The sequence below is a fragment of the Lynx canadensis genome, chromosome B4 (assembly GCF_007474595.2).
Source record: "Lynx canadensis isolate LIC74 chromosome B4, mLynCan4.pri.v2, whole genome shotgun sequence".
Lineage (NCBI taxonomy): Eukaryota > Metazoa > Chordata > Mammalia > Carnivora > Felidae > Lynx > Lynx canadensis.
In genome coordinates this window covers 138,077,726-138,104,522 of record NC_044309.1, presented here as the reverse complement: position 1 = coordinate 138,104,522, position 26,797 = coordinate 138,077,726, and the positions used below count along the sequence as shown (strand labels likewise).

At 61.8% G+C, this 26,797-nt stretch overlaps 1 protein-coding gene across 6 annotated transcripts in view; it reads right to left on the bottom strand.

Moving 5' to 3' along the window:
- The window catches only part of GRAMD4 (GRAM domain containing 4), a 74,137-nt gene that overhangs the window by 27,835 nt on the left and 19,505 nt on the right, over positions 1–26,797 (bottom strand). For 5 of the 6 annotated variants that reach the window (XM_030320952.1, XM_030320948.1, XM_030320950.1 and 2 more), the window contains exons 2-3: positions 12,113–12,323; positions 8,259–8,379 (exon numbers count right to left, since the gene is read on the bottom strand). In XM_030320952.1, coding sequence (XP_030176812.1) covers positions 8,259–8,379; positions 12,113–12,323 — 332 coding nt within the window. Of the gene's footprint in view, positions 1–8,258; positions 8,380–12,112; positions 12,324–13,190; positions 13,197–26,797 lie in introns of those variants that run through there. The other variant, XM_030320951.1, reaches the window with a different exon arrangement.

Here is a 26,797-nt window from a genome sequence, read left to right as displayed (position 1 = left end):
GGGAGTCTGAATCCCCAGACCTTCTAGGACCTGGGGGTGCACCTGGAAGACAGGAGTCTGCCCCAGAATTCGTGAATTCCCTCCCTGCACGGCTGTCCAATGGGGCCCCCGTGAGAGCGGCGGGCACATGGCACGATGCCACCCACTCCCGTGACAGCCGTTGGGCAGCAGACTCAGGGCAGGGGGAGGCCCGGGGGTGTGGTGAGCCCTGAGGGACGCTCGGACTTTCTAAGCCTTGGCTCCCTCGTCCCAAATGCCCCCTTCCTGCAGCGGCAGGGTCCACACAAGCCAGGTCCCGCTCTAGTGGGGGCGTTCGGGGCCCCTTACAGAGACTGCTGACCGCTGCTTGCCAAGGGACAAGGCGAAATGAGCCACAGACGTGAAGCCCCGAAAACCGCAGGGTGTGGTAAGGCACTCCGTGCAGGGCTCGCGCACAGAGTCCAGCAGGCGCCCCCCCACCCCACCCCGAGCCTGAGAGGCGGGCAGGGTCGGCAAGCCGACCGGGGACTCCGGGCACCTCCTCCACTGCCAGCCCACGGCCACCCGGACTCGGAGGGACACAGAGAGGACGCCCTGGGCCATGCCCACCACACACCCCGACAGCGTGGGCCACGGCCCAACCCAGCGCCCCAGCCTCCAGGGGAGTCACTGGGAGGAAGGAACCAGCTTCCAGGCTATTTTTAAACGTGTAAAAGTAGAACTCTCAAGCAGGAGTCCTCCTGGCACAGAATCCAACAGCCCCAGCCACAGCCAGAAATAAAAATCAAGTGATAATCCTTAAATAAAACTCCTTCCCACCGGCCGGGCCTGCAAACACGGAGACCGCTGGGAAAGCTGCTCCGGCTGGCCACGTGGGAGGCAGCACACCTGGGGGCCCCAGGCTCCGCCCCCACCCTTCCTCCTGCCCTGCAGCCTGCACCCTCCCCACCCACAGCCTGCCGGCCCAACTCGCCCGCTGGCCATCGCCTCGGACCTTTCTAGAAGGCAGAACCACATGCTCCCCACAGTGACCAGGTATCAGGCTCTAAGCCGAGGGCACGCCGCTGCGTTTCATGACCAGCAAAAAAGCGCCCACAACAACTCCCTTCCCCCTCAGCTTCTCCCGGAGAGACACCGTTCGGGATGGGCAACTTCCGTCCGCACGATGTCTCTGACGTGGACTTCGCTTACTGTGGTGCCTCCAACCTCCAAGAATCAGCGACCGTGCTGTCTGGCCCTCAGGGGGCGGCACCTGCCGTGCCGGGCTGCTTAGACACCGGCCTACCGCAGGGTTAGGTCCCTCTTGGGAAACCAGCTGGGGTTTTGGGGGAACAAGCAGCGGGTTAACATTCTTTCCATGTAAAATAATGAGAAATAGGATCTTATCCAGGGTTTTGACCCAGAACAGCTGTCTTTCAGGAACCGACAGCCCCTCGGCACAGATGACGTGGCTTCGTGGGGCCGCCCGAGGTCTGGGCTCTGGGGCCCCGGACCCAGAAACAGAAAATGTGTGTGTGCCCATCCCTGGTCCCTCTCTCTTTCCCACCAGCACTTAGTGCCCCGCAGCTGAGCCCGCCATGCCCAGCCCTTCCCCACAGCAATGAGCTATTTTCTAAGCACCTGCACCCTGCACAGCTCTGGGGTGGGGGCCGCCGGGACTCTGCCCCCAACAAGGCAAGACCAGGCCCTGAGTCTCCGAGTGGGTGAGCTCACCAGGGAGCAAATGTGACACATATAAAACACATGCTTAAGGACCAAACACCAGACAGGGTGAGAGCAGGGAAGGGCGTATCTGGAGGACCTGAGCTGTGGTAAGTGCCCGCCGGGACCTGGAAGGATGTGCAGAAGCGTGCCCGGTGGAAGGAACAGTCTGTCTGTCCACTCATCCATCCACCCGCCCACCCACAGACCCACACATCCATCCGTCTATCCGCTCACCCACTCACTCACCCTCCAGCCATCTACCCATTCACCCACTCACCCACTCATCGGCCCATCCATCCATCCACCCACCTACCCACTGACTCATCCATCCACTCACCCACCCACCCACTCACCTACCCATTGACTCATGCATCCATAGACTCGTCCGTTCAAATACGCACTGAGCACCCACAACCACTAGACCACGAGCCTAAGCTGTGGGGATACGTAGATACGGCGCCGGCCACCTTCACTCTGTCACACGAGAATCCGGCTCAGTAGAGGAGACGCGACGTGAAGTTCCCACACGGAGCTGGAAGAAAGTTGGGGCAAGCCCACGTCACAGGGCGGCCCGCTGGACCAGTGTGGCCTCGTCCATGGGGGTCTCGGCAGGAGGGGACCAGCCGGGGGGGGCGGCAGAGGGCGGGGAAGGCAAGGTGCCGTCCCCACGCGGGAGCTCAGGCATGCCAGCGCAAGCGGGATCCCATCCTCCGGCCTCCTCACCGCCCAGGGAGCGGGTGAGGTGTTCAGTGGGTGAATGCGGGGCGTCAACGAGAAAGCTCCCAGAGCTCGCGTGGCTCCTGACGAAACACATCCCACGGAGCTCGGTTCTGTCCTCTTCCAAAGTGCCCGTCAGAGGACACTGCCAGACCCTGGACACAGAGCCGTCACAACACCACACGGGCAGGCCCGCTGGAGCTTGCTCCCTGACCTCGCCCCCCACCCAAGAGTCCCGTAGCCCTGGGTCCCACGGGGCGAGCCCAGCACCGGCAGGCTCCGGGGGTGGCTCCTCTGAAGGAGGAGCTGGGCAGGCGGGGGGCGCTCAGCCGGGCGCTGAGACGGCCCTGCCCGGGGCGGGGTGAGCTGGGCTCTGTGCTCGTCGAGGAGTCGGGGCCCAGCATCCCAACGGATAATGGAAGGGCAGATTCTCACCGGGAGTAGAAGGGATCCGGATCTGCCTTCCTCTCCGCTGAACAGCGCCGATTTAACGGCAGGAGCAGAGTCAAACCAACCAACGAAACGCCAGACTCCCAGATGGACATCTGCGGGCCCACATCCACCACCACGTGGCCAACCCCACACCGAGCCCTGCAGCCAGTAGGCCTGGAAGGGGGCCTCACCTTGTCTGGACAACTCCCGCCCCCCTCCAAACCGTAAGCAGGCAGCAGGCAGCTCCCAAAGCCCCTGCTGGCAGAGGACTTTGTGGGTGAGAAAGCACTTGCTTGCCCTCAACCGCCCAACTGGCTGCTCAGAAACTTCCCTTCCCTCCAGGGCCCTTCCTTGAAGTCTAGGCATCAGACAGAGATGCTCCAGGCCACGGGAGTGAAACCCTCTCAGGCGGGAAACAGACAGCCACGCTGACCCGCGGTGGCTCGGAGCAGGAAGGGGCGCACCGGGGCTCAGAAGCAAAGGGCGTCCTCCGCCCAGCCACGCTCTGCATGAGCTAACTGCCGTCTGCCCATCTGCGTCCGCCGGGAACCCACACGCATCTGGCACTGGGTGGCGTCGGTGGCCCAGTGAGCACGGTCCCTACACAGTGGGGGCTCAAGACCCCAGGGTGGGCCCCCCAGGGAGGATTCCACAGGCCTTCGCATCAACACAGAACCCGTGCACGGGTCAGGGAGGTTCAGGCTTCGCCTGGCTGGTCTGGAAGCCCCCAGACCCCGGAGGCCCCATGAGCATTTCCTCCAAGAGCCAAATTCCACCCCAAGTCCCTTTCGGAGAGAATCTCCTTTCCCAGGGCCCACACCCAGCAGGAGGTGGAGAAAGGCACAGAAACTGTGGACCACTTACTGTGTGCTTGTGCTTAAAAAGCAGTAACAATCGAAACGCATCTCGGGCTAAATGCAAATGCACGATGCTTTTAACTTACTTATGCACTTCTTTAACAAATTTAGGCTCCTGCCTCCAGTCACGAGCCGGGACGCATTTCCAACTCACAGTCTCCACCCTACGTCATTTTCTCTCAGGAACATTTGTACTGTTCAATATTTCATAACCAAGAAAGCCGCTGCACACTCGGGCTATTTCCTCCTCCCCACAAAGAACAATAGTCTGCTTTCTGGGAGAAAGTACTACAGATAATTGAATGGAGTTTTAACACCGGCCACTTAGGCGTTTTGCAGAGGGGGAGCTGAGGCCGTGAACGGGTGAACGTCCGCAGCCGGCCGCTACCCGGCGGCCGACTCGAGGACTAGAAGCGTGGGTGCCGACCGCAGACCCAAGCTCCCCCGAGCCCACGTCAGCACCCCTCCTGCGGGGCCAGGGCACAGAGGCCGGTCCAGCAGCAACCCAAAGCACCCTGTGGGTCTCAAGGATGCTGTATATCCTCTCGTGCACGCTCTGCTCCCACAGCTACTGAGTGGGAAGAAACAGCGGAGGAAGAGATGGGCTCTCCTGTGCAGGTCCCAACCCGACCGAGTTTTTCTGCAATTAATTCCTCCACCCACACGACCCAGGACGTTGTGCCAGATGCTCAACAGGGGCGGCCGAAGGACCACCTGAAACTATGAACCTGGCCGGAGGAAAGGAACTCGCCACCCAGGGCACAGGCGGTTAAACCCCGCCAAAGCCACACAGCAGGTGTAACGCGGGACAGGGACGCTGCCTAGGTGCCATTCTGGAGGGACCTCCGGGAGGCAATGGAAATGGGAGAAAGTGAGACCGGGATAACATTCATCTGAGGGGGAAGTTAAGAACGTACGTGTTTGTTTCTACAAAAGAGTCAGTAGAAGCATAAGCCGTAAAATCAAAAGACACTGGTTATCTATAGAGGAAAAGAAGGAAGGGGGTGTGCACAGGAAGAGAAACCGATTTCTCGGAATATGCCTGGACTTTGCAACCAGGCAAGCAATTTTAGACGACTGCAAAAATAAGTTTGGTTCTAACGAGGACTCTTTACAATACGTGTCACGGGACAAAAGGACACAGCATCACACCTGTGACACTCTTCACCTGAATCTCATCCTGAGGGAACATCAGACAAACCCAAATTGAGGGACGTGCACTCTTCAAGAACGCCAACACCAGGAAACACGAAGGCAGGCCGTAACCGCTCCAGGAGACGGACCGAAGAGACGGGACGCCTGAACGTAACGTGTGACCGGGGACCCTCTTCTGCTAAAAATTACAGGACAGCACACTGTGACAAACAGTGAGGCTGCCGTAAGGCCTTAGGTTAGATAATCGTGTGGAGTGGACGTTAATTTCTGGAGGTCGGTAACGGTACTGGTTCGGCAGGTAAGAGAGTACCTGCTTTCGGGAAACACACACAGGAGAGCTCCAGAACATCACGTCTGCAGAGGACCACAGGCAGGTGGATGGGAGGAAGGACAGGTGGGTGCACGGATGGACAGATGGACGGATGGTTGGGAACGGGACAGACAGGCAGACGAGCACGACAACCTGGCTGAAAGGACTACAGGGATTCTTTGTGTTATTCTTGTGACCTTCCTGCAAATCGGGAATCGGGTCAAAATAAAAAGTGAACGGAAAACAAGAGTCATCTCTAAAAATCTAAATCACTCACGAGAACTAGGATTTTCAGCCTGAGAGATCAGAGAACAGTCTGACGAGGTCGAGTAAAGACCCTGGGACGGGAGAACAGGGTCTCGATGGGGAAAAACCGCGCACCAGCACTCGCGGCAGCCAAACGCGGAGGCAACGCAGGCGCCTGTCAACAGATGGACACACAGACACAATGTGGTCCAGTCACACACCCGAACGGCGCTCAGCCTTGCAAAGGGAGGGAGTGCTGCCACGTGCTGCCACACGGCCACGCGGATGAACCTGAGGACATCGCGCCCGACCCCAAAACACAAACACTGTAGGTTCCACTTGCATGAGGTCCCTGCAGAAGCCAAACCCCCAGAGACGGACGGAAGGACGCTGGCTGCCGGGGCTGGGGGAGGGGCACGGGGACTTGAGGTTTAATGGGCACAGGGTTTCAGTTTCACAAGCTGACCACACGGTGACGGCCGTGTGGCACCGCGAACGTGTCAACACCACGAGCGGTGCACGTCAAATGGTCACGATGGCAAATCTTGTGTTATGTATATTTTATCACAATTTTTTTTTTAAAGGAAAAAAACGAAAACCCCAGGTATTGGATGTGAATTCGAATGATCTGTGTGAACTCAGGACGCCCTATCTCTGCCCGCTGGAAACATCTAGAAACAGTGACAGCAGCGAGTACGCCAGAAGGCTTATTTAGCTTCTGAACACCACTCTCGACCGAAAGGAATCAGGAGAAATGGCTAATTCCAGGACGGGGGCAAGAGACGATGAAGAGCCGGGAGCATCTGTCACACCAGAGAGCTCACGGAGGAGTGACTGACGTCGAAAGGACTCAGAAGCAAAACCGAAGCACCACCCAAGGCCCAGAGGTGGGTCTATCTGGGCACCGACGGGTAGCAGCGATTCAGACACGTCAGCTGTGTTTAAGGCCACGATCGCATGAGGACAGCAAAAAACCCACAAAAGCCCAACACCCTCGATGGTCACCTTTGGGAGATGCTCTAAGTAGGGAATCAGCTCATTATTCTGAAAACCAGACAATAAAGGAAAAAAGCTCAAGCACGTATCCTGCCTCTGCTTATATGAACCATCCCCGGGAGCAACCAAGTAGTTAGGTTTTCAGAACCACGTCGGTGAGTAAATGGAGGACGACTGGAGGGGTCGGGAATGACCATCCCGGAACGTCCAGGGCACGGCGGATGGAAGCCATGACAGCCAAGGGCGGAAACCACCTCAGGGAAGCCGCCACCTCAGGGAAGCCGCCACCGAGGGAGTCCTCCCGGAGAGCGCCCCGTGTTGAGTCCACGGGGACGCCCTGAGCAAGGTCCAGGGCGGAGGCCCCGCCAGAGCTGGCCTGGTTTCCTCCACGAAGAGCAGAGACGCAGACAACTGGCAACACAGGAGCCTGGAGAGATGCGCCAGCCGCTCCACGCGGGGCCTGGGTGCCGTTGTCGGAGTTGCGGAAAAACCGGCAGACAGTCGGGGAAATCTGAGCTTAGGACGGGGGTCTGACGACATGAAAAGTAACCTGATGTTTTCAGTTGCGAGTATCAGACTCACGGCATTCGTCTTTAAAACACGACGAGCTGCCTGCCGAAAATACAGACGAAGGATGAGAGGCTGGCGGGAACCCGCCTGCCGCGGCCGCCTCTCGCTGGAGCTGACGGTGAGCGCGTGAGATGCTCTACCTCTGTGTGTGTCTGAAATGTTCCTAGTTCAAAACGAGTGCCCACAGCTGCCACCCCACAGCTATCAAAACTGACGTGGATGCTTTCGCGACGTGAGCTACCCAAGAGTAAACCAGAAGCTCTTTTGGCAAAACACTGAGGCCGGACCCCAGGGCTCCCCACCACGGCTCAGACACCTGCTGTCACGTGCAGGCGAGGGCCCCCACGTGGCTGCGGAGCAGGGGCGCCCACAGCTAGAGCTCAGTGGACACTCAGTGTGTGGACCCCGAGGGAGAGGTGTCCGTGGGCCGGCAAGGGCACAGCCGCTGGGTCCGGAGCGCGGAAGGAGACAGGAAGGGAGGGGACCTGCCCGCGGACCCTTCCTCCTGGACCCGGTGGCTCCTGGCCAGGAGGCCGCGCCTTCCTCCCTGTATCGTCCCGGCAGCTGTAGCTGCCGCCGTGGCATCAGCCGTGGAGGCTCCACGTGGCGCAGCGGGGTCACATGCGTGGGCGCCGGGGCGAGTCTGCCTGCTTCCGACCCCTTGCCGGCGAGAGGGCTTCCCCGGGAAGGTCACCCTCCCCAGCCCTGCGGTTCCCGTCTGCAGAGCAGGGAGACAGAGGGAGGCGGGACGTCCAATGAGATCGTGTGTGCGGGGACCCGGGAGACGCCTCCGCAGCAGTTTCTACCACTGCCACGCAAGAGGCCACGGCTCACGGCAGCGGGGAGGTGTGGTTAAGCTCGCCGATGGCCCAGATCCCGAGGCGTGCGGCCACCTGACGACGAAATCCTCGGGCTCCCCCTCCCTCCGCGATGCGACAGCAAACAGACCAGAGTGGACAGTCTCAGTCTCTTCGCCAGGCTCTGACCTGTTGTGAGCTAAGTGCTGGAAATGATGCACCGGATTCCCTGAAAGCAGGGGACTCTCCAGGGAGCCTTTTATCCCTTCCCGGTGGCGTCCCCCTCACCCCCGAGCAACGACGTCGCAGCTGCGCGGACAAGAGCTCGGGTCTTAGCGGAGCAGCAGATGGAGCCTCAGGAAGCCCGTGCCCACGGGGCCAGGCCCGTCCCCACCACGACCGAGCCCAGGGACAGCGGTCACGGGGCTTCCCCGGCCCAAACAGCCTGTGCGCTTCTGCGGGACGGCATCCTCCCATCCCCCCACCGGTACTCACGTAAGAAGTGCTTTTCCAATAAGGCGATCTCCAGGTGGCCTTTGATCTCATTTAATCGGTCAAACTCTGTCCGGTTAAAGTCCTGGACTCCTGCAGCCATGATGAGGGTCCCCGGACCAGCCTACGAGAGACACACCGAGACTCAGAGGAGCCGCCTCGAGGCGTCCCGCGTGCACGCCAACTGGTTCTCCGAGGGGTACCCTGAGGACCCCTCATCTGCAAGGGCCAGGCCCACAGAGCCCCCGGGAAGACAAGGAGGGCCTCTGCCACGAAGCGGGTATCCCTTCACCTCAGCTTCACCCGCCGGTGGAAGGGACATCTTCAGCTGCTGGTGGAGCCCAGGCGAGGTCAGCTTTTAGAAAGGATTAAAAAAAAAAAAAAAAAAACCCACGATGCTAAGCCTCTTGACGGCCACAGCACTCGGGCTGCAGAGGGAAGGAAACCACAGAAACCCAGGCCGGCCAGCGCGGCACCCCCCCGGGGAGGCGGGTGAGCCCAGCCACGAGACCTGTCCCCCTCGCGCCCCAGAGCTGGAGTGACAGGACTCCGGGCCGGCGGGGTGGGCACGTCCACGCGCCAGGCTGCGTAAAATCTGCAAGAATGGCGGCTCCCGAGGCGAGCGAACTCCAGACCGGGCCCGTCCCGTTCCACGGAGGGCTAATTAAAACCACCGCCTGACGTCCCCAGGGGTGCAGGGCAGGCTCCGGTTACAGATGACCTCGGCCCGCTGCCACTCGCCCAGGGGCCTGGCACGGTGGCTGCTCGCCTCCTGCTGACGGGAGGGGAAGGGGTGCAGGGCAGGCCAGCGCAGCCAGGCCCCCACCCGCCGGGCGCACAAGGAGCGCTCGGCTCACACACTGGACCCTTCCACGGTCGCCCCCACAGCTGCATCCTGACGCTGACCTGGCCAGAAGCAGCAGCCGTGCGTCCCCCGCGATGCGACGGGGGAGGATCGGACTCTGGTCCTGGTCTCCGTGAGCCCCCTCCAGGCTGGGGGAGGGTGGAAGGGGACCCACAGCCCCGACAGGGCTCGACAGGCCTCGTGACCCCTCCTCCATAGACACAGGCCGCCTGCTCCAGGCCACACCCCAGCAAGGAGATGCTGACGGTGGGAGGCCAACGGGTCCCGTGGCTGCCCTGACACTTGACCCGTCGGGACTTTCTCGCTTCGGGGGCGTGAGTCCCCCTGCTGACCTGCACCCCCCACGGCCTGGCAGCAGTGGACACGGGCATTGGGGATACTTCCAGCTGCCCTACCACGAGGAGGAAGGCGCATGCCTGACCCACTCACCCTGCAAACGAGCTCGTCCCTCCCCTGCCCGCCCCTCCCCCTCCCCCTCCCCCACCCCCATGACGGCCAAGGCAGCAGCCACACAGCGGAGGGCAGAGGCCGGCCAGGAGAGGCGGCTCCGCACCGACGAACGCTCGACTCCATCCTATCCGCCAACTCCTCCCCAAAAGCGAGCAGGATGACCCCCAGTTTATGGGGCCACGTCTGAAATGCTGTGATGCGGGTCAGGCTCTAGGATGCTGGAGTCGAGGCCGTCTGGAACTTGCCCTTGTGCTTCCAGAATCCCTACAGGGCCCCCTCGGGTCTAGGAGAGCCAGGGCCCCTCAGGGTGTGGGGCAGACTGAGCCGAAGCCCAGTGGACGGCAGGAATGGGGAGGAGTGGCTCCGGGGAGCCGAGTGGCTGGCCGGGAGCACCGATGGGGACGGTGGGCTGCAGGTCTGAGCCCCTCTGCGAGCCCCTTCAGCTGACCCCTTTTCGGACCCCGCCCCCCTCCCCCCCCCCCCCCCCCCGCCCATGCCCTTGCCCTCAATCACCACGTCCACTTGTCTCCTCTGCCCGGGACACGGAGCGAGAGCAGCCAGTCACAAAAGGGCAGGTGCTATAGGCGTCTCTCACGTGACGTCCCTGGAGGAGTCGCGCACAGAGACAGAGTGGGTGGGTGGGCGCCAGGGGCTGGGGCACGGGTGGGGACAGGGCTTCAGTGTGGAGAGACGATGGCGGTTCTGGAGGCGGACAGGGGGGGTGACACGCTCAATGCCGGCGAACAGAACACCCGACCGCGGCTAAAATGGGGAGTTCTACGTTAAGTATGTTTTACCACAGTAAGAAATCTCAAGTGAAGAGAACAAAGTCTAAGCACGGAGGTGTCCAGCCTCCCTCACAGCAAGAGCCGCGCCATCAGAGCCCCACTCTTCACCCGTCAGGCCAGCAGAGCAGAAAGCCTGAGGACGCCCCGAGCCGGTGACAGGCGTGGGACGTGGGCCCTCTCAGGCGGCCGTGGGAACCAGCTGTACCCCGCAGGAGGGCGGCCTGGTCACAGCCACCGGGACGACGGATGCCGTGGACCCAGCACGCCCACCTGGGGGACACGGGGTCACGGGTCACGGGTCGCTTCAGTGGGGAGAGCTTCACGTGTCGATGGCACAACCCTCGTGGGAGCCCAAGCCCAGCGCCCCCGCCACGGACAGAGTCCCGGTCGGCTGTCTGTTCACACAGCCCCTGTGCCCGCCACCCCTCAGACCTCCCCGCACCCTCAGACGTGACCTCAAAGCAGGGCACGGGCACGGCTGGGCCCCGAGACCCTCCGCACCATCGGCCGCCACCCCCACGCAGGGGCCGTGCTCTAGGGTGGGTCCGGGTCTCTCTGCAGACAGCACCCAGGGCAAGGCGGCTGCCGCTACGCCCCACCAGGATGGACGGACGGACGGAGCACGGAGCCAGAAGAGTGCTCTGCAGGATCCCTGTCACACCCCAGGGTGAGCTCAGACCCGCGCGTGGGGACTCATGCTCCCGAAGTGCCCCCGGCACACTCGACCCAAAGACCACCGTCGGAGCCGTGGCTCCCGGCGCCCGGGGGGCACGGGCCGGAACGGGGGACACACCGCCTTCCTTGCAAGACAAGCCCGTGGCGCTCTGCATCACGTGTACCAGGAGACAAGGCAACAAGGGACCCTGCGGCTGGAGGAGCAGCTGGGGGACCGCGGCCCACACCCCGGCAGGCTCCCCTCCCGGCTCCGCAGCGCCCGGCCCACCTGATCAGGCAGCCCGGCTCCGAGTGAATTATTCAGTCCCGCCAGGAGCGGACTCGCAGTCCCCGTTCTGGTCTGAGGCATTAATAATAGAAGGAGCCAGGGAGGACGAGCACTCACAGCCCACCCCTGGAAAGGAAACTAGCTCGGGCGCTCAGAGCAGAAACCAGCAGGCCGCCAATATGGTCCCCCATGCCGGGCAGGATGGCTGTGGGCGTCGTCCCCGGCGACGGGGAGGCCTCAGGCAGCGGTGCCCGCGACGGCGAGCCCCGCGATCACACCTGGCCAGGGAGCCCGCCCCAGCCCCCGAAGACACGCAAGCTTCCAGAAGGCAGGGCCCACTCAGGCCTAGTTCCCACCGTAGCCACACTGTCTAGCTGCCCCACTAAAGGGCACCCTGCTGACAGGCCCACAGCGGCCAGTGAGGACCCAGCCTGGGCTCGGCCAGCTGCCGAGGGTCGGGAACGTCAGGCTGGGGTCTCTGCCTCACTTCCGCACCAGAAGTCGGCCAGCCACCCAGAAAACCAGTGAGGAAAGAAAAGAAATCCAGCTGCTGGACAGACCCGTGGTGAAGGCAGGCTGTCTGATCCTCAATCGGTGGGGGGTATGAACCCCGGGCACTGAGGGCCGTTCCGGGACAAGATGAGGACAGAGGGGAGGCCAGCCCGGGCAGGACGGGGATGCCGAGTGCACGCTCTGCTTGGCCACCCGAGGTCGGGGGATGGCCCCCAGGCCTACACTTCCGGACACGGGGACGAGGCCAAGCAGAGCAGGGGACGTTCCCGCCGCCAGGAGGCCCGCACAGCATACTCACAGGGTCCCTCAGCTCCTCGCTGTCCCGGGGCGAGGTCCGAGGTATTCTCAGGGGAACTTCATCTCCGCATTCGGTGTCCGAGGCATTTGGAGACTCTGCTAGATCGAGGAAGTCATCTCTCTTGTGACCTCTGAACCTGATTTTGTCCAGCCTCCTTAGCATGTTCAGCACTGAGCCTCTCTGCTTTACCTTAACATGACGGTCGGGGTCCCTGCAAGAGAAGGGGGGAGGCTCGGTCACTTGCCTGCCGGCCACCTGCCCACGTGGCACGCCCACCAGCCTGAACACACGGTTCTCCCGCACACACCTCGGTCCCGTGGCCAAGCCCTGTCCTCAGGGAGCGGTCAGTCTGGCTTTTCAAGGAACACTCGGGACCCACCGGCTCCCACCTTGCACCCACCAGCCTGGGTCCCTCCATCACCCCCACTCAGCTGGCCAAGCTCCTACCACTGCCCCCGACCGACATCACCCCCCACCATGTACCCCACAAGACAGGAGGAAGCCAAGTCTGTCAGCAGGACCTTCCCAGCCATAAAGACGGCCAGCCTGGTGCATGGGAGGCCAGAGACCCTGGGTCTCATCAGAAGCCCTCCTAACCAGCCAACCATCAAGGACGCGGTCAGAGCTGTGGCTCCACACGCTGCCCAGACAGAAGCAGACACCCGAAAACCGCTAGAATGCTCGGCATTAAGGCGTCTCAGTGGCTCCCTTCTGAACCCGGTGGGGCCCCGGCTTCGTGTCCCCCGGCTGGGCCTGGTCCCCTCGCCCAGGTCACCACCCAGGCTGCTCTGTCTGCCTAAAGCACCCTCCCGCTCGCCTGGGCAGCCCTTGCTCGGCTTCCAGAGGCGGCTCACTCTTGCTGAGAGAGGTCGTCCCACACACAAGGGCTGGTCGGGAGCCCCGCACTCGCCCGCCTGCCTCCCCAGCACGGCCCCAGCCCACAGACTGCCCGCCAGGCTCCTCCAGCCGGGAATGACGGCAGCAAAGACCGGACCTGGGGGGTCACACCGAGGGAGGACACGTGTAAGTTCAGACCCACGTGCTCACCCGGGGACGGACGTGTCATGGGGTGCCCCACGTCTCTGTGCCGTGGCCAGGAAAGGCAAGGCGCCCCACCAGGACCCCCAGGGACAGAGCCAATAGCTCACCTGCACATCTAGCCGACCTCGCTCCAAAGCCTACAGCAGAGGCCACAAACCCCACCGAGTCCCAAGCGCACAGCTCCCGGGCCGTGAGGCCTTGGGTCCCCGCGAGGGTGGGGCCTGGACAAGATGGTGCAGCCTGCTCTGCTGCTAACCGCCTTTCTAGGCCCCGGCTCCGCCTCTGAGACGGGAGTGAGAGCAGTAAGACCAGAGAGTTCCAGGAGCTCCAGACCAGAGAGCTCCGGGGGCTCCAGATGACGCACCCCGGGAGCCTGCCGCCGGCCCCAGAAAACAGGCCAGCACCCCCAGGCAAGGCGGGCAGGGAGGGGGCTGAGCAGCATGGGACCCGTCAACTCGGCCCGGGCTGTCCCACTGGGGAAATCTCACGGAGAACCGCAACGCGGGGAGAGGCGCTTCCTGTTTGGGACCGTTTGGGATAGAGCAGGCGCAGGGCTGTCAAAGGGCCCTTCGATCACAGCCCCCCACCGCCAGGGGCCCTCTGCCCCCTCGGCAAGCTTTCCTGCCCTGAGCAGGGGATGCCAGCAGTGGGGCCCGCAAGGCCCCAGCCGAAATGGACCAGACCTTGCTCTGGTCCTCGAGAACAGCGGAGGCATGTGGGGGGGGAGGGGCTGCAGGGGCTCCTTCCAGCCTGCCTGGGACACTACAACGTGGCCCCATGTGGCCCTAGGGGCAAAAGCCACAGGACACACAATGCCCAGTGCCCCCAGGGACCCAGGGGAGCCCAGAAAGGGCGATGGGGGCCATGGGGAGGGGCAGCACTGCTCCTCTGGAGGGGTGGGGGGGGCGGCCACCTGGACAACCAGCTGTCGTGAGCGCCAGATGGATGAAACGGGTGAATGAAGGAAAACAAACACACACACACACACACACACACACACACACACACACACACACCTGAAGGAAAGAGAACTTCGTGCCGACCAAGTCCCTAGAGTGGGGGTAACAGTCTGTGTAATAGAAATGACAAAAATAATCACAGAGTGAAAGAGTCTGATAATCAACTGGACAAAAGTAAATTTCCACTTGCTAAAAACAATGCAGTGGGGGGGCGCCTGGGAGCCTCAGTCGGTTAAGCGTCCGACTTCGGCTCAGGTCACGATCTCACGGTCTGTGGGTTCGAGCCCCACGTCGGGCTCTGTGCTGACAGCTCAGAGCCTGGAGCCTGTTTCAGATCCTGTGTCTCCCTCTCTCTCTACCCTACCCCACTCACACTCTTTCTCTCTCCCTCTCTCTCTCAAAAGTAAATAAAACATTAAAGAAATTAAATAAAAATGCAGTGACACAAGGGATACGTGTAGCAAATGTGGTGTACTGAACGATTACTATCCTTGTCCTAAGACCGTGTGAATAAACGGGCAAAAGTTCCAGGACCCTGGTCCACAGACGGGCCAATTCCCCGGGCAGAGGAATTCACGGCAAGAGGAAATCGACCACTCCTGGAGCAAAAACCTCCAACTTCACCAAAAAGGAAACCAAAGCCACTGCACGCGGCAGAAGGCAGCGGGATCCGTGCACAAAGACGCCCTCGGAACCAGTGACTCCGTCTCCAGGGCAAAGCCAACACGTGGGGAGAGTCCCACCCTCAGATCGAGTTGTGACCCAGCAGCCCTGCCCGCTACCCACCCGCCCCCAGACGGGGCAGGGCAAGGAGTCCTGGACCATCACGTGGGACTCCCACAGGACACCATCCCCAAGTGACACAGGCAGCTGTGACTGCCATCCCGGTCACCGTGAAGGCAAACAGGTGTCCAAAACAACTAAAGGGGACACAGGACCCTGCATTAGGTTTATGGGCCCACAGGTGGTTTGTAAAACCTCCTTCTCCAAACGTCCTAGGATGCTTTCCTATTGCTTTTTTTTAAGTCCATTTATTTTGCGAGAGGGCGAGCGAGCAAGGGAGGGGCAGAGAGAGAGGGAAAGAGGGAGAACCCCAGGCAGGCACAGCGCTGTCAGCGTACAGCCCAACGCGGGGCTCGAGCTCATGAACCGTGAGAAGGTAACCTGAGCTGAAGATGGGTCGGGCGCTTAACCGACTGAGCCACGCAAGGGCCCCATTTTTTCAGCTCAGAAATAAAAACCTGGGCACGGGAAACGCAGCAACGCAAAACCTACTCCCTTTCACTCCAAAAAGACCGGCCGGACTCCTCGGCGTCGGGGGACAGTGGGGTGCGGAGGCTCGCGAGCCGGGACACCTGGCTGACTTCTGCCCGGCGGAAAGCGGTCGGGCTTGCTCCTGTACTCCTGGCACGGCTCTGGCCGGGTGGGCTCTCTGTCTGGGGCTCTCTATGGCCCCTGAAGCTGGGGCTGCCGTCCTTCCCGGTTCAGCTCCAGCAAGCTAATGAGGCGGGGACACGAGGACAGGGGACAAAGCACCGAGTGTCCAGCCCGGCACCATCGGAACGCAACGCACGCCTGGGCCCGGCCCCACACGCTGGGCTAGCCAGGGCCACATCCCTCCAGCCGCCAGCTCAGCCCAACCCTGGGCTCCTCCTGCTGGCTACTCTCGTCAGCCTGTGACCGGGGGGGGGGGGGGGGGGGTCTAGACACACAGCCCATCAGAGAGGGGCTCCCAGAGGCCCACTCCCGTCCCCGTCGCCCTGCTCCCCCAGACCCCTTGGGCCCCTCGAAGAACGAAGCACCCGCACTGCTGTCAGATCAGGACCACAAGCCGTGACTCCCCAGCCACCCCAGCGGGGGCCGGCCCAGCCTGTGAGGGGACCCCACCGTGTTGCATCCCTGTGCCGGGCCAGAGCGTAGCCCACCCCACCCCAGGACGGCTGACCGCACCTCAGTCACACCTGCGGTGGACGTGAATTTGGGGAGGACACACCGTGCCAGCCGGTACACCCCCCCCTCTCAGAGGTAGACGGGAAACCATGATGGAGCATCGTCTCAGACACAGACAGGAGGCCAGATCTCGGACACCAAGTGTGACCCAGAGGGAAGCTTTCCACACAGAGCCAGAGTCGAGCGGGCACGCTCTCGACGTATCTTACCTGCACCTCGCGTTCCGGGTGCCTGCGGCCACGTGTCCCCAGCCCCCCAGCTAGTCCCCCACTCCCCAACCCTACCTTCCCGCCGCCCTCCCCACAACCGGCCTTCTACAGGCACCCGCAGACCACCCCAGGCCGCTCAGGGCAGCTCCTGTGAGCCCACCCCCCCCCCCGCCCCCGCCCCCTCCCAAGGTAGACCAGGCGCTCAGCGGGACCTGCTGCCCCCGGCCCCGCAGCCCTCAGAGGGAACACCTCTCTGTACCTCCGTGCAGAAGCAGGCGCGCCGGGAAAGGACCCTGGCCGTGGCTACTCCAGACCCCCGCCCAGAGCCGGGACGGTGTGCAAGGACCCTGTAACCGTCTGCCCCGGGAGCAAGCACGGGGCACCTGGTGCCGTGGCGCAGGGCAGCGGGGCTCGCCCAGCTCAAGGCAGCACCCACCAGGCCCCGCGCCCTCCGCACAGGGGACTGAGTCCGGCCGCGCCGGCCCGAGACACAAAGCACGCTGCTCTGGGAACCCGATGAATGCCTTCTGGACACACAAAGGCGGCAGTGTCTAGGGAAACTGGACTTGGAAACCACAAAGGACTTTATTTCCCTTCCCAGCCAAGGTTTTTTAAACGGTGGGTCCGGGTCTCCGGCCCCGGCCGCGTCCCCGCCATCCCGCCTCGACATGCAGTGCGCTCCGCTCCCCGGCCTGGCTTCGTCTCCCGGGTTACCTGGCGGCTCTCCGGCCGATCCAGGGATGAACTGTGTCCACTTTCCCACAGGATATGCAGGCCCGTCCCAAGCCCCGTTCCTGGGGAGCCCCAGACGTGGAGAACTGGGCGCCTCCCCCCTCCCCGCAAGCCAGTCCCAGAGACCGCCTGGCCCTCTGCCACGTCTCCATCCTCTGGGAACACGGCCCCAGACTCCTCGGGCGGAGCGGCCTGGGACGGCCGCTGTGGACCCCGAGGCTTTGCAGGGGGAACAGGAGGGCCAGGGAGGAGGTGCGGCCTCAGGTGGGTCCCAGTCAGCATCCCAAAGCCTCGCCCCCAGAACCCGGCACCCACACAACTCCCGCCCGGCCCTGCGGGGCCCTGTGCCAGGCCCTCCGGGGAGGAGTCTGAGGCCTGAAACCCACAAGGCACGCAGGACCACGGACGCTGCCCCCAACCCCGTGCCAGGCTCACGATGTTGGCTCGCACCCCAAACTCAAGGCTTGTCTGGGAGCCACATCCCTCACCCCCGACGAACACCTCGGTCCTGCCAGGCTGGGCATGGTCGGTAAGACCCCAAACGCTCCTGGGGTCAATACCCAGGCGTCCTGCCCCAACCCAGCACCCGCCGGCCTCCCTGGGAGCTCTGCTCTGGCTTGTCAGCGGGGCACCTCGCTGGTAGCTCAGCTCTGCCCGGCGCAGCACGGAGCCGCCTCCCACTGGACGCTGTCTACGTCCACCAGCTGCTCCGGCCACGACCTGGAAGGAGCCCCCAACCTTGGGATCACCCCACGGCCACCTGCAGCCAGCACGGCCCCCCACCTCCAAACTGGGCCACACACCCGTGTGCCTCTCCACCCCGACCCCTCCCTTCTCCCTCGCTGAGACCCCGCTCCACGTGGCAGGAAACCAGAGCCCGTGGCATCCTGCCGGGGGCCCTCCCGGGGCCTCCCCGGCCCAGCCCTTGGGGGTCCTCTGCCGCCACATTTGCTCCTACTGCTGGGCCCTTCCGGTTCGGGGGTGTCTCCCATCCCAGTGCCTTTTTCTCCAAGTAAGAGCCATCACCCCATCTGGTTTGGGGTCCTGGAACGCCCAGCTAGCTCCCTTGTTTGGGATCTGTGTCCCCAGCCGCACACTGTCAGCACGCGGTCCCCCCAAGGGCAGTGGCAGCCACCGCCCTCCAGGGGACACGCCAGCCGCAGACAGCGGGTCAGCGGGTTGGCCTCGGCAGGGCTGGCACGTGCCAGGGTCACACACGCTCATCCGGCAAATGAAGGAATGATGGGCAAAGGTGGGGCCGCGCCGACGGGGCTCTGAGCGCCAGGAAATCCGGGGCCTGTCGCCGGCTCCAGGCCCCCCGGCCACAGCTGCGAGGAGCTGTCCCCCCACAGAGCCCACAGAGCAAAGGGCCGTCCTCGGACTCTGCCCAGGAGCCCAGCCGAGGCCCTACGGAGCTTACGGCCCCTAATCCGTGAACGCCTGCGGAAAACGCAACGCCAAGGCTTCAACAACCTGGGTGTTTCCACAAGGTGGGGGGGAAGGGAGGCCTGAACGTCTTCCTTGGCGGGCGTCTTCCGGGACCGTCCGTTCCCACAAAGGTCAGGCCGAAACCATGGTGTGCATCGAGCCCGTGGACGACCGACGAGGCCCACGTCCTGCCAGCTCGGCGACCCTGACGATCACCCGGGGAGGGGGGGGGGGCGCGGGACAGCGGGAGAGCCGGGAGGGCCCGATGGGCGCTGCCACACCCTTTTCCGCGACCTGGGGTCACACCACGGCGTGGATGGCGCAGGACTGCGCAGGGAGTGGCCCCGGGGACCCGCGCGTGGAGACGAAGGTCAGGCGACTACGAGGAAGTAAACGGATATGAGGCTGAGCGGCTCACGCTCACGAGCAACGGTAAAACCCGCGGCACTCTCGCCGGAAAGCCGCGTGGCCAGTGGTGCTCATCGACGCTCCCCCGGATCTTCCCTCAACCCCCACCCTCGGCACAAGTACGGCTCCCACAGGGACGACGGCTGGCGATTCTGTTTGCGTTAACAAGACGAAGGTGCAAACAGGGCGCATCAGAGCCTCACTTGTTCATCTGCGACGGGGCGAGGGTGCTCCCTGCTGACGGGGAGGACAGTTCTCTCGAAGAGGAAGATTTCCTCGACCTCTGTGTGCCATTCACGGTGGGCGGCTACGCCGGTCACACATTCACCCCACGTTTTCTCCGTCGCTTCGTTAAGCCTACACTTGTAGCAGGTGCCCGTTTCTGTGGTGTGGCTGCTTCCGCCGTGGCCGTTTTCAAGCCACCAAAGTGACACGCAGGCCTGAGTGCAGGGCGGGGGTAGAAGGCGCGGCCTCTGGCACACAGCATCTCCACCACCCAGACACGACAGACACACGCCACCCCGGGATCATACCCGGTAGTGAAAGCAGTGACGTGGGGATGCCCGGGCGGCTCAGTCGGTTGAGCGTCTGACTCTCGATCTCAGCTCAGGTCACGATCCCAGGGTCCCTGAGATCCAGCCCCGCGTCGGGCTCTGCAATGTGTCAGCACAGAGCCTGCTTGAGATTCTCTCTCCCTCATTCTCTGCCCCTCCCCACCCAAAACAAATACACGTTTTTTTAAAGTAGTGATGTAATTCAGATAGGAGGGATTTCGAGCACTGAATACCTTTGTCAACGTATCCAACTGTACGTTTACGTGAGCTCCCCAAGTCCCCCCGACGTGACAAAGGTAACAGGGTGCCAGCGAGCTGCCAAGAGCTGCTCCAGTGCCCTGTCCTGCTCCTTCTGCCTCAAGCTGTTGAGGCCACACAAGATCGGGGCTCAGTAAACACGAGGCCACACAAGATCGGGGCTCAGTAAACATCATGGAACTCAGCGCTCCCACTTATCCTTCTTCCCCAGCAGGGCCCAGCGATGGAGGCGAAAATCGGGAGCCAAGGTCAAAATGCAAAAACTTCCAGCCCAAGAGGGTTGAAGGGACCAAAGACAGTCCTGGAAAGCGGGACCCAGACAGCACGCTCACAGGGCAGAGGGGAGGGGAGCCCCAAAGCGCACCCCACCGAGGCACGTGGGGCGGGCCACACCCCACTCACCACCCCCGCCATCCCAGCCCCCCTCGGGTCACCAACGACCAGATGTCAAGACCTCCCCGGGGTCCCTGGGACCCTGCCAGGGACATTCCTGCTGTCCGAGCCACCACCAAGTGACCACCTCACTCTTCCCTCCTCTGGCTCCGCACCACCTGCCCGCCCAGCCGCGCGGCTCCCGGCCCCAGAGACGTCACCCTTGCTCGTGCATCCCGTAGCACACTCGTGTGGGGGCACAGTGAGGGGGCACGCGCCCGTCCGAATTGGTCCCAACTGTCCTACGTGCCACACACGTGGAGAACCCACCGGGAGCGGGCTCTGTGCTGAGCTCGGACCCGAGCTGTCTCTCCTCACCATCCAGGCAGGGAGAACACCACCGGCCACGGCAGCGTGCCCACGGGTGGGTTACCCTGCCTCTGCCGGTGCCCGGCTCCTGTGACTGTGAAGGGTGCGAACGAACTCCCTTCTCAGAGCACTGCCGGGCATCACGTTCAGTCGTGCCCGGCAGGTGGAAGCAACCCCGGGAAAGCCCCAGGTCCCACTCTCCAGAAACACACTTAGCAGACGTCACTAGCCCCGCACCTCCGTCCACCTCCACGTGCACCACTGTCACTTCACCTTCGGGGCGCTGCGGTGACGTCCCCACTTGGAAGATGAGGGTAAGAGGCTCCAGGACACCCGAGACCCCCCAGTCAGCAGCGGCTTCCACGCCCCCACCCCCGACAGGCAGGAGAGGAAGGGGCAGGCGGCGGGTGAGCAGAGACCGCACGCGGTGGGAAGCCAGGGCCACAGTGCCCGAGACTCCAGCAAGGGTTCCGACCCGGCCCCGGGGAACAGCAGGTGGCCGATCAAGAGAGGGCGCGGCAGCCCCCCGCCCCGCCAGCACTCCATCACCAAGGCTCAGCCCTGCCACCTGCCCTGCACAAAGCAGACCCCTGCCCTCTGACCCCCGCCCTCTGACCCCCGCTGGGGACCAGCCCCAAGGATCGGGGGTGAGGTGCACAGAGGCAGGGCCACTCAGGTCAAGACCTGCCCTCCCTGGGCTTTAGAGTAGCAGGAAGAGACAGGTGTGAGCCAGGCCCATCCGGGGTCCCATCTCCAGGCATTTGGGCCTCAGCCCAGGTGCACGCAGCAGAGGACCCGGACAGCCCCAGGCAGGGGGTCAGAACACCTCCCGTGGAATGTTCACAGGGCACCGACACAGGGAAGGACGAGCCCCAGGCCTCCTGTGCACCCCAAAATCTGTGCAGGGCCCCAAATCTCAGGCAAGAATGACAAGCTCCCGTACCCCAGGTGTCATAGTTCCCGGTCACAATGCTGAAACAATAGTTCTATTGTTAAACCAACTGACAGAAGGAGAAACTGAGGCCGGGGAAACAGGATGAGAGGGAAGTGGCACATCAGAAACAGAAACCAACCTCACTGGATGTCGCGACCGGCACCCGGCCCCCCACAACTGGACTCGAGAGCCTGTGCTTGCCCTAACCCCAGATGGGCCCAGCTATCCAGCCCTCCCTGGCACATACCTCTATTAATGCATCCCTTACTGCAGGACAGCCCACAGGCCCCTCTGCCTAGGAGACCGAGTGGGGAGCCTGGCTGAGTGGCCACACAGATGTGTATTTAAACAAAACAAAGCCAGCAAAAAAACCTAAAGTTTAGGAGCAGGTAGACAAAAACCTCTGTGTCGTGTAAGCAAACAGAATGAGCTACTAAAAACGCACACAGGTTCATTTCAATTCCCTCCACTGTCCTTAGCAACCAGGACCTGGGAAGACCCAGCCAGCGAGGCTGCTGGTAGGAACCACCTTCCAGATTCCGGGCACCAGTCATGACTTCCTGCCATGGCCCTGGCCCAAGTTCCTGAAAGCAGAAAGGGGCGTGGCTCGCAGCTGTTTGCAAACGGGCTGTTCTCCAGCTGCGTTTCACCACTGAAATACTACAGGCGACACGCGTGGGGCGGGCAATCCTGTTCTGCAAGGGGCCAGGTAGGAAATGTCTGGGGCTCGGCGGGCTGCATGGCCTGTCAGAACTTCTCAACCGGATGGGTGTGGCTGCAGGCCAGTGGGCTAGGTCTGGCCACGGGCCATGCCCTAGCGTCCCTTGTCCTACGGCGATAAGTGCCGAGCAGACCAAAAACTCTCAAAACGGTCACGGTACTTACTGGCCCAGCAGCGGGGCGCCCGGGCCCTCCCTAAGCACTGGGGTCCCATTTCCTGAGCATCACACACTGACTGGTGTGTGTCCCCATCACCATCCAGTCTTCTTAAGGAAAGAGGCGAGGGGCGAGGGGCCATCCATGGCGACACTGGGGCAGCCTGGGCGGTCTCTAGACGAGATCTAGAAGGATCTAGGTGAGGGAAACCGACACGTCTCCGTGCACCTGGGTCGGGTGCCGGGGGCTTCTCCCCCGTCCCCCATATCCCTCCTGAGGCAGCGGGGCTGGCTGGAAGGACAGCCAGCTGCGAGCGGCCACCAGCCAAAAGCACTGACCACCCCGGAAGGCCGCCCCCTGGGTCTCAGGGCAGTGTCCCTTGCTCCGCAGTGACAGAGAGCACAGTGAGAACTCCAGGAGCCAGCCCCGGGCCCCGGCTCCCGCTGCAACATCCAGTCCACGCTTCTGACTGTGCACTGTCCCCTCCCTACACGAAGGCTCTCCAACCACCGTCCCTCACTGTCCCCTCCCCAGAGCAGGAGCCCTAACAGGGCTGTCACCTGGCCATCACCTGGTGTCACCTGCTTCCAGGTGGGTGAGGTGCATTTTAAAGAACTTCCTAGTCCTCAGGCAAATCCAGCGCCAAGGTAAACAGCCCTCAGGCGAAAAAGGCACCTGTCCAGAGGCAGCTTTGTTTTTCTTGTTTCATCTCGGCTCCCCCAAGCCAGACCCCTCCCCTGCAGACCAGGCCCCGGGCAGTTACGCGAGGTGTCAAGCACCCCATGCCCCAAAAGGTTTTCCGTGTCTGACAACACACAGCGAGAAGGTGGAACCCGCGTTTCCTGCTCAGCCAGCCCAGAAAGGGTCACAGTCCTGCCCGGGGCAGGCCTGGCGCAGACGTGCGGGCTGGCACTCACGCCGCGGCCACGTAAAGAAAACATCAGAAAACCCACAAAACACCTGAATCCTCAGAGTCGTCTTTGCGCCGCGCGCCCAGGTAACTGCCCAGCGCCGTGTGGCCGATGGACGGACGGTTGGGTCTCCGAGTGTCCCCGCTGCCAGGCGGCAGGGGGGCTCCTCAGGGCAAAGACACGGCCGCGCAGCAGGTCCGGCACGCGGCCCGGGTCCTGACGTGCACACTGTCGCCCTGCAGCAGCATCGCGGGGCAGAGCCACACGCCAGATACTAGGAGGGACGGCAATGAGCAGGCGCTCGGCCGGTGTTTAATGAGCACCTACTATGTACCAGATGCAGGAATGCAGAGGAGGCGTGCCCACCGCGCAGGAACTTCCTAACCACAGAACGGAGGAGCTGGGAAGGCGGGGCACAGGCCCCACCGGCCAGGGCAGGCAGTTCTGAGCTGCAGAGGAAGGCACCCCAGGGAAAGGGAGCACAGACGGGGAGCATGTTGAGGCCAGGTGGGGACCGTCCTGGGTAGGGAGGGCAGCCTGGCCCGAGAGGACTCGCGGCACAGGGAGCACCCGGGAGCCTCGCCACCCGCAGCAGCCGCGCTGAGAAGCACACTGCACTGGGCCCACGGACTTGACCCCTTCCCACACCACCCTCCCAACCCAATCCCACATGCCGGCCTCCGGGAGGCTGGACCCCGGCTCCCACACGCCTGTCTCTGGGCCAGGCCCGCACCAAGGACTTCGTGAGTGTCGGCTGCTTGTGACCGCGGCGACCCCTTCTACACGGAGGGGGACGCAGCTGAGAGGGACTCATAGCCATGACAGGGGAAGATGGAAGGCAGGGCACAAGGCGCCCTGGGGTGCAGGGCGATGGCTCACGGACCTGCCTGGGGCCTCAGGGCAGCCAGGCTCAGAGCTGTCCATTTACCAGATTCCCAAGCAAACACCGAGGTCAGGGAGTGCAAACCACACCCTGGAGGCCACGAAAAACAGCAGCGGGTCCTGAGAAGACAAACACAGGACCACCATAGGACCCGGAGGTCCTGCTTCTGGGTATGCACCCGAAGTACCCACACCGGGGCTCGGCGGGATCCGGACAGCGGACACACACACTGTGGTTTACACGCACAGAGCAGTATCCCTCATACACGCGATGGGGTGCTGGCTGACATGGGCTACGACCCGGATGGACCTTGAGGACGCTGTGCTCAGTGAAGGAAGCCAGGCACAAAAGGACTAATTCGGCACGATTCTGCTCCTATGGTCCCTGTAAGAGTCACATCCATAGCTACAGAAGGTAGATGAAGGCCCCCGGGGCAGAGGACGGGAACGGAGAGTTCGCGTTTCGTGGGGAGAGGGCTTTGGTTTGGGAAGATGAAAACATCCTGGACATGATGGTGTGTTGGTCGCTCAACACTGAATGTACCGAATGCCACCAAACCGCACGCTCAGAAATGGTCAAAATGGTACGTTTTACGTTATATGTGTTTTATCACCTTGCACGTAGTATATCACACTTATCGTATTATGTATACTTCATCGTGGTTATACATAAATACACAAGGAGAGACAGCATGAGCAAAACTCTCTAACCTATAAATCTAATGTGATTCCCCTAAAAATATTACAAAAAGACTTCAGAGGAAGCAAAATGAGCTAAGGCTAAGGTTCATAAGGAAAAACAGACAAACCCAGAATAACCCAGAAAATTCTGGAAAGCAGGAGTAATGAAGGTGACCAGCTCCACCACATGATGGAACATGCTAGAGCTACAGCCGTTCCACAATGTCCCAGCCTCCAGTGGGATCCAAGTAGCATCTGACATCAGGGGGAAGGGACACGCTATCCAACAAAGGACGTAGGGATATCCGGGCGGCTGTGTGGAAGGAGATAATGTTGAAGCCACACCTCACACCTTCCCCAAATACACTCAAATGGACCAAAGATGTGCACGGAAAACAAGGACGGCATCCGTGTAGAGGCGGGGGGTGGGCGAGGGTGGGGGGCAGGAGGGTCCAGGACCTCAGGACTGGACGGGGCCTTTCCAAGCAAGACGTGTATCACCGGAAGAACACAGATTATGTTAAAAAACAAACTTGCAAGGCAAAAACCTAAGTAGTCAAACAAATGATAATCTAGCAGAAAATATTTGCAACACATACTACAGAGGATTAATTTGTCTAAGACTGATAAACAGCCCAGCAGAAAAATGGGCCAAAGACGCAGAGAGCTCACGGAAAAGGCAAACAGTCCTCTGACCTATGGAAAGATGATTAATCTCCACTTATAAAGAGAGAAACACAAGTTAAAGTTCCATGAGCAACCCTGAGAAACCCTTTTCCCTAACAGACCAGCAAACATGCAGCGGGTGGGCGTGGGAACAAGGAAGCAGGGGCCCCTACTCAGTGGGGGGCGCCCAGGGCAATTTTGCAACATCCACTATCCTTACGGGAAAGTCTCCTACTCATACTTGCAAAATGATGTAGAGGCAAGGTCATTTCGTTGCCACATCGTTTTTCTGACAGTGAAACGAGGCTGGATGCACCCTCAGGTCCACCCACGGGGGACAGCCACACAAGGGAGCCCCCACGGCCTGAGCAAGGAGGAGGACCCTTCAAATCCTGCGGGAGACCTCCCAGCCTGGGCTGACTGCTATCAGCCCAGTGCGTGCAAGCCACCCGCCATCCGGCACTGGAGTAAAGGGGGGAGGGGGGAAGGGAGGGGGGGAAGGGAGAAGGGGGAAGGGAGAGGGGTGGAGAGGGTGGGGATGGTAGGAGGGAGGAGGGGAAAAAGGGACAGGGAAGAAGGGGAAAGGGGATAAGGAGGAGGGAAAAGGAGGAGGGGGAGGGGAGGAGGGGAAAGGAAGCGGAAGGGAGGGGGGAGTGGGGGGAGGGGAGGGGGAGTGGGGGGAGGGGAGGGGGGAGTGGGGGGAGGGGAGGGGGGAGTGGGGGGAGGGGAGGGAGAGGGGAGGAGGCAGGAGGCACTGGAGACTCATCCTCAGCTTCAACCCCTTTTGGATCCTGAAGGTGTTGGCTATTCCACAGCAAAGGACATTTTAAAATTGTTTTAAATAAAGGAAGGGCTTTAAATAAAACAGAAAAAAACGGGAACAAGAACCTTCATTCACCACTTCAGGGAAATCTCTCCCAGAGCCAAACAAGCAGTTCTCGGAGCATGGCTCAGGAACCTCTTTTGGGGGGACCCATGAGGTCAAAAATAAGGCCACACTTGCTTTTCCACACTCGCCCTCAGGCGGCCCACAGAGAGACAACATGGCAAAAGGGACACGTGACACATAACTTAAGCTGCCAGTGCCCCCACAGCTTTCCTTTTTGTGGGGTGGGGGGGGGGACACGGTGATTTTTTTTTTTTTAATAAGAATAAGCTAGTTACGTAAACACGGAATGGGTTTATAGTTGGCAGTTTCTGATAAATTAATACCTTTAGATTTCTTAGTTTTACTTTTTTTTTTTCTTTTGAGAGAGAAGGCGTAGAGGCCGAGGGGAGAGAGAATCCCAAGCAGGCTCCACACTCAGCACAGAGCCTGACTTGGGGCTCGATCCCACGACCCTGGGATCATGACCTGAACCGAAATCAAGAGTCGGATGCCCAGCTGACTGAGCCCCCCCCCGGCGCCCCGCTTATACTTTCTAAGAAAGTCAAGAGCAACAGAGACAACCCATG